Here is a 13,537-nt window from a genome sequence, read left to right as displayed (position 1 = left end):
CAGCCCTTAAGAATTACTGTATATAAAAGGTTTTTATTTAGGAATGAGTTTCCAGGTGGTCATCAGCTTTTGGTTACATTTTTGTGTCATATATTTTACATCACTGTTACTGCAAAATTAGAACAACTTACCCGAGAAATTGAGCACCAGATGGTCCGACCTCAATAATTCGGCTAGCTAGCCCATCTCCTTCGACCATCGGGGGCATGGTTGCTAAACGATGTCGTTTCACTAGGCGACATGTTACTCGGGTTGGAGCGCCACACTTCCTGGGAGGGATGATGATGCGCAGGCCATTATGGCGGCACCCTCGCATGGCACCGCCTCGGGCATCCACCATGAAACTGACAAGAAAGCTGTAAATCAGAAAAACATTTATGTCAGTATAAACCACCTTTGATATATCAGTGAGGTTAAGGTTTGTGTTTGTTTTCTCAAGGTGTTGTTCGTTTACATGCAAATACAAGAAGGATAAATGTGTCAGGGTAAACCTGTGTGCACAACACACACAACAACAATACCACACTCAACAGCAGAAACATTCCCTGGCATGCTTGAAATGTATGATGCTGGATACACTGCCAGGATTCACATGAGCACAGCATTCTGATGAGTGTGTGCAAACTTATGGAATGCAAGACGGTCATAGTGAGGTAAAGAAGAATACAATGGTTCAATACATCTTGAAAGGTGAATGGGTTTTAAAGCATTTTAACACATACTAAAAAAATTTAATATACAGTGGTCCCCCGGAATTTACGTTCTAAGACCCCCTGCGAGTTCAGAAAATCTGTGAATTATGGACGCACCCCCCACCGGCCCTATGGTACCTTAGTAAATTCATTTAGACATTATGTCACTTTAATAGAATAATGTGTATTAAAAAAATTGTATGAAATTTGTTAGTGAAAACATAGTTTAAAATGTTATTCCTAACGTTCCTGAACATTCGGTCTCGCTGCGGATTACCGCAAATTTTAAGATAATCTGCAACTTGCTGTTAATTAGGTTCCAAATAAGAAGCAGCGAATTTCCCGAGCCAACGTGAATTATCGGGGGTTGACTGTATTATGCTTTACCGTTTGCCCAGGTGTACACAATTGCAAAATTACTTTATAATATTTAATAGACATAGTTAGCATTCAAAATGACTACGATTGAACATTATTAATTACCTAACAGGCCTTAGAGAAAAAATGATAAAACAGGTAAAAGTTGTGTTAGTGGGATTATGTTACAATGCACATATTAATAAAAATGAGAAATACATTCACTCCCAAAAGTTTGAGTTTTAACCCTCAATGCTTCAGGCAGATAATAATGAGTCCATATTAGCAAGCCACAGCAAACAAATGTAAATATGTTTCTGTGATTTAATTCGAGATCGAGAGGGCTGACAGGCAAAACAGTGATTAGAGAGCTGTCTGTATGGGTTGCACAGTGCAAGTAGAAGGGTGTCAATGGTCATATATCAAAATGCAGCCAGTCACCTGCTGCTGTCATGTTCATGGCACGGAGAAGAATGGCTGAAGAGAGAACAAAAATGCCATCAGAATAAGAAAGATATTGAGATAGATAGAGAGAGAGAGAGAGAGAGAGAGAGAGAGAGAGAGTTGGAGAAGCAGAGAGGCATATAAAGACCAAAAGCCAAAGTTGAGAAATTTGTTAGGGAGTGTACTTTGTAACTGAATAAAATCTTGTATTTACACCAAAAAATCTGAGAATGATATTGTCTGCAATAATCTGTTTGTAGTCAAACAGAACAGCCACTTTAATGTCTACACTGACTACACCCCAATACAAATCCAATAGGGTATTTTTTCTATAACATTTTAATAACACCATATTACTAGAAAACTTTGTGTACTCAGGCAAACATTTTTCTCCCATTTGGCAAACCCATGCTTTTTCCAGGTTCCATGATGACCACAGTGGTAGATGTCATGGCCAATCTGCCCTCATCTGAGGGCCACACCACAGTAGTGGTTATAGTCCCTCCAGCTCATTCTCCTTCCTGTCTTACCCACAACATTTTAAAGCAGATAAGTGTGTTTTAGAACAAAATGACTGGTATCTGTTCATTTAAACTATTCCAAAGCTAACACACTGAAACAGTCAATGGGAATTTGAATGTTCTAAGATTTATGCAATGCAATCACCAGGCTCACAATTTAACACAATTGATGCATTGCTTTTCATTGCATTTCCATTGCTTAGTGGACAATCAGCTTCATCTCTTATTATGGAATTCAACACTCAGATACATCAGCTGTTGATAAAAAATTTAAAAATATATAATTACTGTATGTTAAACAGATCAATGACACCTTCATTAACAGTCACCACTCTGAAACTTCCATTTAAGATTCCGCTAACTTCAGACTTTTAAAAAAAAAAGAACTCATAGCCCACAAAACGGGGATATTCAGATTCATTCAACAGAGCAGTAGTGTTAACTACAAGCTACAGTCAGAAAGCAGATCTCCAAGCATCCCTGATTGGTGGATCCAAATCTTGGTCCAATTTAAGATGTTATCTCAGTAAACCTCTCCACAAGAGCCCAGATGTGCACTGCAGAGTTTAGGACCACTCCTAATAATAAAATAGTTTTTTGATTAATTAAGTAGTAAGGCAACAGGTTTAATAACAGATCAGGCGAATAAAATGATCTGTCTACAATACAATCTTTTAATTAGATATATTAAGTGTCTATCAAATAATGATAATATGGTTCTTACTCATCTTTAATAAAGTTCAGTCCTTTTTAGACATAGAATTCTGTGTATAACAATCAATGAATAAGTCACAATCATATTTTCAGAAATTAAGTGTGTGTCTGCATGCCATACCCAGATTGAGCAGCACTGGAGGAGAGTGCAATATTGTCTAGGTTTTCCGTCTCCCAGTTCAGTCTAAATGGGTCTTTCTCATTAGCAAGAGATGACACCTGGACACATTTAAGATGGTACATAAACTCCCGTTTAACACTCAAAAAAGTCATAACTCACTTCCTTCTACAAAAACACAATAGTGATTTAGAATATTATTAACACAAAATATATTATTTTGCGACAATTACTCAGACTGTATGCTTTTCAAGTGAAAGTATACAAATATGCATTAACAGTAATGCCATGTAGGAAAGATTTATAATTGTGATTTTACCTGGTAACTGTTGATTGTATCATCCATCATGCCTTCATGTTTTGGTGAGTAATAGCCATAACGATTAGACATGTAGGACCTGTCCATACTGAAATGACACACAGAATTTGTAATGAGCTCCGGATTGTTGAAAAATAGTAACAATAAATTTCTAAATGATTGCCTTCATACCTGTGGAAGCGACTATGTAAGCATTAGAAGAATTAAAAAAATTAGCAGTTAGGAGGAATTATATTCTATTATAGAATTTGATGTGACTCAACAAGCACTGTTGTGTAATCTAAAGATGTTTTCAGCAGGAATACAGAAAACACTGAAAAGCACAACTGAACATAGAACATTAAAATACATATAAGTGTTGTGTTTGTCATTTTGAATTTAATTCACTTGGTCTATAGTGTAAAAAATTATTTTGCATTTTCTTATTACATAAATATATATTATTTTATTACATAATTATTTTTTCTATGGTACGTGATACCTTTCAGAGCGGCTGCCTTCTAGACTGAACCTGAGGTAATTCATGCCATCCAAGTATTGACCAGGCAAAGAATCATCTCCCAACTCCTTTAGGTCCTCCGCTCTCAGATATTCTCCTCCGTCGCCTGTCATAGTGTCCTCACCTGCGACAAAAACACAGAAGTCATAACCTGAAGGTCGTAACTAATAAAATAAGTACTTTTTTATTATTTGATATTTTATTGTTTACCAATAATACATAAACAGCACATACATATTGAGGCATTCTCGTTGTAAACAGCACACGCTATGCAATCCACACACAAACAAAAAATGTGTGTACTTGTAATAGGGGTTACTGCCTCTAAATTTTAACATTTAACACTGAAAGCTGACGGGACACATTCTCTTTTCGCTGGCATTAAGAAATGTGGCGTATGGTTTCAACAGCTCACTGCTGACACAATCAGGAAAAAAAATCAATAAAGCACTATTGCTCCTGTTACCAGGTCTGACCAGCAGGGAGAGTATTTCTAGGGCTGACAAGCAGGGAATATTCACAATAAATAACAAACATACTGAAGCCTGAAAGTGGACTTCTGTTGTCAAAGCCATAGTGGCTGCCTATAGGGTAGAACAAGAATGCATATTTATATAAGAGAATAATTGGCTCACACAAGAGGAATATGTGTCAAAAATAGTAGAATAAATAGTTTTCACAAAAAAATATCCATAAAAATGTTCAACATATCTAAATCAAAAGACAAAATCAGAAAGTAAATATTTGTAAGGCGACACTGCAGAAATGTGTGACAGTCGATAGAATTGTGTACTACCGCAATTTCTAATATATAACGTAACAAATTAAATTTCAACCAGCATTAAATGTTAATCATGTATATAAAATAAACTTGTCTCCCAATCAGCTACATTTTTTACAAACAGCAGCTAGATTCGAAGACATCAATAGAATTATAAAAATAATCAAACTGCAAACAATTTAAATATTGTCTCATCATATCTAGGTATGAAATATGTGTGTTATATAATGCTCAATGCAGTGTCTGGTGAAAGTTATGAGGTCTATGGCCAAATCCTATTTATCCTTCTGAACGCAATCATGTTGAGTAACAATCATCTTACCTAATTGGGTCTTGAAAAGTTTTTCCACACAGAAAATACACTACACATTATCAGCACCTCATTTTATCCGATGTTGAATTATAGAGGGTTTTTTTACATGAAAAGAACAAAAAATCTAAATAAAAACCTAAAATAAGTACCGGACTATAAAGCGCACCCATATATAAGCCTGATATTTTACAAATATTTTTATTTTGAACATAAATAAGCCGCACGTGTCCACACTGAAACTAATGAACTTTACACAGGATTTAACAAAAGACACGTAACACACGGTGTAATGGGTGAAATATGTTGCGCTTCCTTTAGGAGCATAGCGGTATTTTGGGAATAGCCTGTGTGCAAGACCGAGGAATATGTCATTATTTTCTGATGCTCAAGTTTCTTTGACTAACCCGTAACGCTGTTGCCAAGAAAAATAAAAAAGCACGAGTTTTGGAAACCTGTCTGTGCTTATATAATTTCTGTTGCAACTGGAGTTAGAGAGCTCTCCCTTCACCAGACTCAACGTGTTACAACGGCTTGTATCCAAACAGTAGCCTACTAAGAAAGTCATTGTTCACTGTCTTCCTCCTTCCTTTCACAACCATTTCTTTCGAGAGTTTATCTTTTGGCATCGTCTGCGTTTAAAAAAGTTTTTTCCCGATGCCGTGCAGCTCAGAACACAGGTGAGGTGCGTTTTTTCGTTTCCGTTTAGAAATTTCAATGGTCTAATGTTATGGGGCTAGGTTTTTTTGGCTTGAAGTTTGTGAAACCGGGAAAAACCCAGGAAAAATTCCAAAATAAGGCGCTTCGTTGTTTAAGCCGCGGGGTTCAAAAAGTGGGAAAAAAGTAGTGGCTTATAGTCGGAAAAATACGGTACCTATCCCTTAAAACTAGTTAAGGCCATGGTTACAGACACTGCTGCAGAACGATCTAAGGCAAAGCGAGCACTACCTCATCAATATCAAGAATCTTAAGTAGAAATAAATGACTCACCATGCTGCATTACAAATAAATAGTTTCTAAACAATTTATAAATACATAAATAAATACAGTGAAAAAAGATATCTAGTTAATAGGATATTCAGTATGCCATGAGGTAAAACAGTTGCTGTGTTATAAGTTGAAGGGAAAAAAAAGGATTCCAACTCCATGCAAAGCACACTTAGTATATGATAAATTATTGCACATAGTGCTTTTTTTAAACACCTTGCAATTGTGCACAGCAAACACTAGTACACGGCCTTGTACCTTCATCAAAGGAGTCATCAGTCATTGCACCATCAGCAGTGTGCTTGAGTGCTATAGTATATGACATGTCATATCAGTAATAATAAGTACAATTTTTTTAAGAACACAGGCCTGCATTTAAAAAAAAGAACCTTTAAAAGGAAATACTTTGTTTAATTCGATTCATACCTTCCTCATCAGATACATCAAGGACCTCAGTCATGGTCTCTGGCACGTTCAGTTTGTGTTTCTCGGTCACAGTCTGTGTTAAAATGTAAATAAATAAAAATCAACTCATTAACAATACAATAAACAACAACTTTAATACTTTATACTGTAATGTGCTGATTTTTATCTTAGACTTACTGTTGTTGTGGTAATAACCTCCTCTGTAACTACTTTTAATGTGTCTACGACTGAAATGTAACCCAGACGACGAGCAATGGCAAGGGCCGTGTTTCCATTCTGAAAAAACACCGTTCATGAATTAGCACATGTCTTCTGTGTGTGTGTCTGTGTGAGAGTTGTCACGTACTCACCGCAGTGGTAGCATTGGGTTTGGCTCCATACTGCAGCAGAACGTTGATGATGTGTGTGTTGCCCTGTTGTGCAGCTTGGTGGAGAGGAGTGTATCCATTCTTGACACAGGATACAAAGAAATGTCACCTTCAGAACATGGTAGTCATGTTTCTTCATGCTGTTTTAGAACTAAATATACCTTTGTTTTGGCATTGACACTGGCATTGTTTTTCAAAAGGAAGTTGACCATCTTGGCATTTCCATAGTGGCAGGCGACGATTAGAGGTGTGTAACCCAACTAGAAGAGAAATGATTCATCTTTATTTCTCAACTAACCTACAATGCAGCTGTCAACTATAGAAATATAAAGCTATATTAATTCTTTAAGTTTTCATTTTAAGTAAAAAAAAATCTTTTAGCACCTTAGCATTGACATTTAGCAAGAAGGACATGTGGTCAATCCAGATAGACATATGACCCTTGCTCGATGCCGCAAAATGCTTGTCTAATGACAGCCTTGTGATTAAAACTTACAACCTTTCAACTCATTCTGGTGTTCTTTATTTCTCTTTTTATCATCCACATTGTCACAGTGTAATTTGCGGATAATATTATCGCTTTCTATGCCTAAGCTTCACAATGAGATTCACAATTTTTGTTTAGGTTTTTCACAATGAGTGCAATACAATAACTTACTTTAGTTTGAAGGTCAAGATTGGCACCATGTTTAACTAAGATTTCAGCAACACTGACTTTATCTTCCTGGGCAGTAAGATGAAGAGCCGTAAGTCCACTCTGAGGAGAAAATCAGGCATGTGATTAATAAGACAGAAACTATAACCTGAATTGCTGATATATACAGTACTAGTGAATAACACCATAACCACAAAGCAATTATTTACTAAACTAAAGAACACAGAAAGTTATCAATATGATTTTGCATGTTGCCCAAATGCTGAATCCAAAATTGCTGAATGCACAATCTTAAATAAATGAAAGAAACCAACCTAATTTTTGATTATTTTCATGTATAATCAGGTTACATTAATATTGTAATATGTACTCTAAGTGATTTTAACCAAGTAGACATTTCACATCATCATAAACTGGTAAAAGTATGTATTCCATAGTATGCAGGACAAAAAAGTATAATTTTTATTGGCAAATTGAAGGATGTGGTTTACATCAAATAGAGTAGATATTGTATTATAACTCGCTCATTGAGGAGAAAATAAGAACAATTTGGTACTTGCTGATATATGAAAATAACCAACAATGAAGTAGGTTTTATAAGCACATCCAAATAGTTTCATAATATTAAACACATGCTTTTAAAAGTTTATAATGTTGTGAAATGTCTGTGAGACAAATACGTTTGTTGTAACACTATAAGCATTGGTTATAAAGAGTTTTATTTGCTCAGTAGCATCTGTTTTGTCTCTATGTTGAAGTTAATATACCTCACAATATGCAGAGTGTCATGTTACAGAGAAAATACTATTCTTTGGACTATCCTGTGATGGAAATCTTACTGTACATCTGAGATAGCAGAGACTGCTTACATAAATGTTAACTCGATGTCTACTAACAAAAAACAATTAACCATGTTAAACAACAGGCTTTGAATGACAGTTTATCGGCATTATATTTTCATAGTTTTGCTGTTAAAAAAAATAAAAAATACATCAATGCCTAGTGACAAATCAAATTAGAAAATTCAAATGCTATTATAATAAAGTATAATTTTTTTTTTAAAGTTTGTCATAAGGTTCCTAACTGCAATTATACACAAAGCCAGGATTACATTTTATATGCTAGTGCTTTGAAAGTAGTATTTTTATATACTATATTTTACTGTACTTATATCGAGGCACCTTAGTGGGCACATTGACATTGGCTCCTTTTTCCAGCAGCAGGGCCGTCATGTCACTGTGGCCCTCCTGGGAGGCCAGGTGAAGTGGCGTCACCCCTTGCTTGGTCAGAATGTTTGTTTCAGCTCCATACTGCAGCAGAGTATTGGCAATCTGCATCTGGTTTTTCTTTGCCACTATGTGGAGGGGAGTATATCCGTTCTGCATATATAGACAACACAGAGACAGCATTACAGACAGAACTTGAGAGTTTTGCATTGAGCACCAGCAACAGAGATGTGTAGACATTGCCATCTAACATTAAGCAAAAAAAAGACAATCATGGTAAACTCTTACCTTGGCCATGGCATGGGGAGAAGCCCCTTTATCCAAAAGCAGTAGTGCCACCTTCTGGTTATCATAATGTGCAGCGACATGGAGAGGTGTGAGGCCATTCTATAGGAATGAGGGTCAGTGCATATGGTTTAGAAAGAGCTGTTAGAAGTGCAAAATCAGTCAAGTACACGCACACACATATGCGTATATAAGAGAGCTGTGTTACCAGATGTTAATATGTTAATCTTATAATAAAATGTTATTGTTTAGAATAAAGTGCAAGCGGGGCAGGAGCTATTATCTGGTTTCTTAATAAAGAAAAGAAACAAAAACATTTGGTTTACTATTTTAAAAAGAAAGATCGTATTATCACCAAATGAATTATGCTTACCAGGGCTCTTACGGTCAACATTGTCTCAATGGCCTTTTTTTAAACAACAGTCCAAAAGAGTCTATGAATTAGGCTTTACTGACTAGGCACAATACCACCGTCATGTGTATTATATAGTAAGTATGTCTTTTTAAAGAGCTGCTTGTCTAAAACATTTCGTTAACATTAAAAAGCGATGGCTTTCAATATTTTTGTGTCATCTTGTTATTTTTTTTTTTTAGAAAAACATTTATTATTTAGCTTTTTTGTTTAATGTATAGATATTAGCAGGGAAATGTTGCTCTTACTTTCCCTGCTGCATCTGGAGGGGCTCGACGCTGCAACAAGAGCTTTGCCACGTCAAGGCTTCCATACTTAGATGCAACATGTAGAGGAGTAAATCCTTTCTGGAAGGAGTAAAAGAAACACAACAAAGTCATCTTTTTGACAGAATTATATGTGTATGGGCACCACATAAATCCTTTATTTTATGTTACTTACAACAATATTTTGCTATTCAGTTCAATGCAATTTTTAATTCAACAAATATTAACTTTTTTTGTTTGTTTGTGTTTTTTTTTTACAATTTGTTAATTTGACATGTTGAAGATTCTAGATTGCTAAAGATCTTAAGGCGTAATGGTGCATGTGAACACAATGGGTGATTTAACCAGGTTCTAATCGATGACATATATTTATTCAATGTTCAATTAATGCCTTATGTTGAGCTTTGACCTGCTTGGTTTGGTAAATATAATTTTATGATTTTCCCTTATGTATTCTGTGCCCCACAAACAAATAGAATGCTGATGCAATGTGATGCAGTCAGGTTTCTATCACAATGAAAACAGAAGTTCTCAGAAGCACACAGCAGAGGGCGCTAGTTAGTCAGTCACTAATGCTGGAAAAAGGTGTGTCCATGCAGTCACATGATCATCATGTTATGCTGAATTTTTACAGAAAGATCACACTGAATTCACAATCATTATAGTTGGAATACTAATGAGGAATGGAACTGAAAGAGCTTTCAATTCAATGCAGATTAATTTATTAATCATATTGTGCATCTGCGTTGTGTGCTGTTAACAATATATGCTTGTGTATGTTGTGTGGTGTATTTTTGTATATTTTACTGAGATAACTTCTCAATAAACAAATGCATATCTTCTTACAGTTATATGAATAGCTCAAACACAAAAAGACAAGGGCAAGATCATATTAAACATAGTCTAAAGATGTACAGTATATAAGGAACATTCCATTCCACATGCTACTCATCTGGCACCTTAGTTGGTAGGGAATGAGAAGCTCCAGCCTCAAGGAGTACTGACGCTACGTCCAGCTGCCCCTCACGAGCAGAGATGTGCAGAGGTGTGTAGCCATTGGTTGTAGAGGCATCTGGATGAGCCATATGCTGCAGTAGCAGCTGGACAATCTCTGTTTTTCCCAAACGAGAGGCAATGTGAAGTGGAGTCTGGTCCTCCTAGTAAGAAAAAACAATAATAATAATAATAATAATAATAATAATAATAATAACCATTACACTCCTAATATATATATATATATATATATATATATATATATATATATATATATATATATATATATATATATATATATATATATATGTTAGTATTAAAATTTTTTAATGCAGGGCTTTCATTTCATTACACACATGCACCAAATGTAATCTTTTTTTACGGGAGTACCATAGAGCTTTTTATTATTATTATTATTATTATTATTATTATTATTATTATTATTATTAATAACCTTGACACAACTGTGAGCAACATTATGGTTTCATGCCCAGAAAGCGCACCACAGACGCATTATTTGCTTTGAGAATGTTGATGGAGAAGTATAGAGAAGGTCAGAAAGAGTTGCATAGTGTGTTTGTGAATATAGAGAAAGTGTACGACCGGGTGTTTTGGTATTGTATAAGGAAGTCAGGTGTGTCAGAGAAGTATGTGAGGGTGGTGCAGGACATGTATGAGGACATTGTGACAGCAGTGAAGTGTGCAGTAGGAACGAAAGACTGGTTCAAGATGGAGGTTGGACTGCATCAAGGATCGGCTCTGAGCCCTTTTCTGTTTGCAGTGGTGATGGACAGGTTGACAGATGATGTCAGACAGGAGTCTCCATGGACAATGATGTTTGCAGATGATACTGTGATTTGTGGTGAGAAGTGGTTGTGAAGTGTGTTAGAGAAGTGAAGAAAAGAGTGCAGGCAGGGTGGAGTCGGTCTAGAAGAGTCGCAAGTGTGATTTGTGATAGATAGGTATCTGCAAGAGTGAAAGGGAAAGTTTATAGGACTGTGGACTAAAGCCTGTTATGTTGTAAGGTTTAGAGACAGTGGCATTGAGTAAAAGACAGGAAGTGGAGCTGGAGGTAGCAGAGCTGAAGATGTTGAGGTTTTCGTTGGGAGTGATGAGGATGGACAGGATTAGAAATGAGTTTATTATAGGGACAGCACATGTAGGACATTTGTGAGACAAGGTGAGGGAGGGGAGATTGAGCAATTTTAGTGGTGTCTGTGTGTGTATGTGTGTGTGTGTGTGTGTGTGTGTGTGTGTGTGTGTTAGATCACTTACTCTAGCTCTTGCATCAACCATTGCACCATTTCTTAGCAGGCAGCGCACCACTTCCACCTGACCAGCTCGAGCAGCCATATGCAGGGCTGTCTCACCACGCTAGAATTAAAAGAGATTTAAAGTTTATCACACACACACATACACACACACACACACACACACACACACACACACACGCTCTCTCTCTAACAGTACTCACTATGTTGCTGACATCAGGAGATGCTCCATTCTGAAGCAGTAAGAGAACAATGCTGAGGTGGCCCATGAAAGCTGCCACATGTATAGGGGTGAGGCCAGACTGGGGCAGAGAAAAGTAAAAGGCAGCATAAGGGAAAGGTCACATGATCCTAAAGGTCATAAAATGAGGGTCTGAAGGAAACATTCTGATATTTATATATATTTCAGAACACTAAAAGAAAGAAAGAAAGAAACGAAGAAGGAAAAATATCCTTTTGCTTTTGCTGGAATTGCAGGTGGACATGGTTACAGTGCGTTTTTGGTATTTTGGAAACTCACCTTTTTTAATTAATTTTTGAATGCTTTTTTTCCATTAAACTTTTTCGTTTTCTCATTTCATTCTATAATAACCTTGTTTGCAATGACCATTAAAGTCTCCTATTGTGTTCTACATGCAGGAGGGGCAGACTTTGACAGTCTTTCCAGAAAAGAGACAGAATATTATTTGCAAAAAAATGCTGATTTCGAAAAATATTCGACCATTTACATCATTAGGTGTCCCAATAATTCTGCAGAGTACTGTACTTTTGTCAGTGTATCTGTATTAAGTTATGCATACCTCAGTGATGGCCTGAATGGAAGCTCCGTACTTGACAAGAAGCTCCATCACCTTCACTCTGTTCTTTTTGCAGGCGATATGAAGAGGTGTGAAGCCATTCTGCGAAGTGTAAAGACGGGATCAATAAGCATGCGATGTGTAATACTGTCATGGATTTGAGTAACAATTTACTACCTAAATCTTAAAGTCATTCAATCCTGTGCATAGGAAGCTTATGTTCTCTCTCTCTCTCTCTCTCTCTCTCTCTCTCTCTCTCCTTTTACCGTTTTAAGTTATAATCTGACTTCCCTTTAGGAATTTTTTAAGTGGTGGACCACAAGTTTGTTTAGTCTCCGCCTCGCAGTTTGAGCAAATTTTTTTATTATTATTAAAACATACTAAATATACTGAAAGATACTAAACATACCGAACCATGACTTAAAAACCGATGTACATACTAAACCGTGAATTTTGTGTACGTTACACCCCTAATATGTGTGTGTATGTGTGTGTCTCAGCCCTGTTTTTTTGTCTGTAATGTATTTCATATATATATATATATATATATATATATATATATATATATATATATATATATATATATATATATATATGTGTGAAATACAGATTATACAGACAATAAAACAGGTCTAAGAGGGAGGGGAATGGGAATAGTACCAGTGCCCGAGCGTTGGGATTGGCCCTTTTGTCAAGCAGAAGCTTTGTGACTCTGTAATGGCCACAGTGAGCAGCAACATGGAGTGCAGTCAGGTAGTCCAGTGTGACATCATCCACCGGTGCCTTGTGCTGCAGCAGGTGTTTAACACACTCGACATGGTCACCCTGTGCTGCCATGTGGAGAGGAGACAGGCCATTCTATTGCGATACAAAAAAGCGAGAGAAAGAAAAAATTAGTCACACACTCGCATCATCCTGCAAAGCACAGGTATAATATGTATTCATGTATGAGCTGAAAAAGAAATATAAAATAGCTTAAGTGGGTCTGAGTGGTGATATTTGTTGGAGGCTAATACTCTTTTAAAGGCATTTGATAAAAAGAACAAATATTTATCTTAGTTAGGGTATGAGCTGGCTTTTGCAACATACAGCTACA

At 36.3% G+C, this 13,537-nt stretch overlaps 1 protein-coding gene across 6 annotated transcripts in view; it reads right to left on the bottom strand.

Moving 5' to 3' along the window:
* ank2b (ankyrin 2b, neuronal) overlaps positions 1-13,537 on the bottom strand; it is a 96,413-nt gene that overhangs the window by 43,287 nt on the left and 39,589 nt on the right. For 3 of the 6 annotated variants that reach the window (XM_046850872.1, XM_046850873.1, XM_046850875.1), the window contains 19 exons: positions 13,102-13,299; positions 12,445-12,543; positions 11,848-11,946; positions 11,649-11,747; positions 10,340-10,537; positions 9,363-9,461; positions 8,706-8,804; positions 8,373-8,570; positions 7,195-7,293; positions 6,698-6,796; positions 6,519-6,617; positions 6,346-6,444; positions 6,169-6,241; positions 3,647-3,788; positions 3,337-3,348; positions 3,166-3,253; positions 2,850-2,947; positions 1,491-1,526; positions 132-356 (listed from right to left, as the gene is read on the bottom strand). In XM_046850872.1, coding sequence (XP_046706828.1) covers positions 132-356; positions 1,491-1,526; positions 2,850-2,947; positions 3,166-3,253; positions 3,337-3,348; positions 3,647-3,788; positions 6,169-6,241; positions 6,346-6,444; positions 6,519-6,617; positions 6,698-6,796; positions 7,195-7,293; positions 8,373-8,570; positions 8,706-8,804; positions 9,363-9,461; positions 10,340-10,537; positions 11,649-11,747; positions 11,848-11,946; positions 12,445-12,543; positions 13,102-13,299 — 2,159 coding nt within the window. Of the gene's footprint in view, positions 1-131; positions 357-1,490; positions 1,527-2,849; positions 2,948-3,165; positions 3,254-3,336; positions 3,349-3,646; positions 3,789-4,203; positions 4,249-6,168; positions 6,242-6,345; positions 6,445-6,518; positions 6,618-6,697; positions 6,797-7,194; positions 7,294-8,372; positions 8,571-8,705; positions 8,805-9,362; positions 9,462-10,339; positions 10,538-11,648; positions 11,748-11,847; positions 11,947-12,444; positions 12,544-13,101; positions 13,300-13,537 lie in introns of all 6 variants that reach the window. The other 3 variants (XM_046850871.1, XM_046850874.1, XM_046850876.1) reach the window with 3 other exon arrangements.

This window comes from Silurus meridionalis, chromosome 6 (assembly GCF_014805685.1).
Source record: "Silurus meridionalis isolate SWU-2019-XX chromosome 6, ASM1480568v1, whole genome shotgun sequence".
NCBI lineage: Eukaryota > Metazoa > Chordata > Actinopteri > Siluriformes > Siluridae > Silurus > Silurus meridionalis.
The sequence above is the reverse complement of the archived record's forward strand: the minus strand, read 5'-3'. Positions and strand labels throughout refer to the sequence as shown.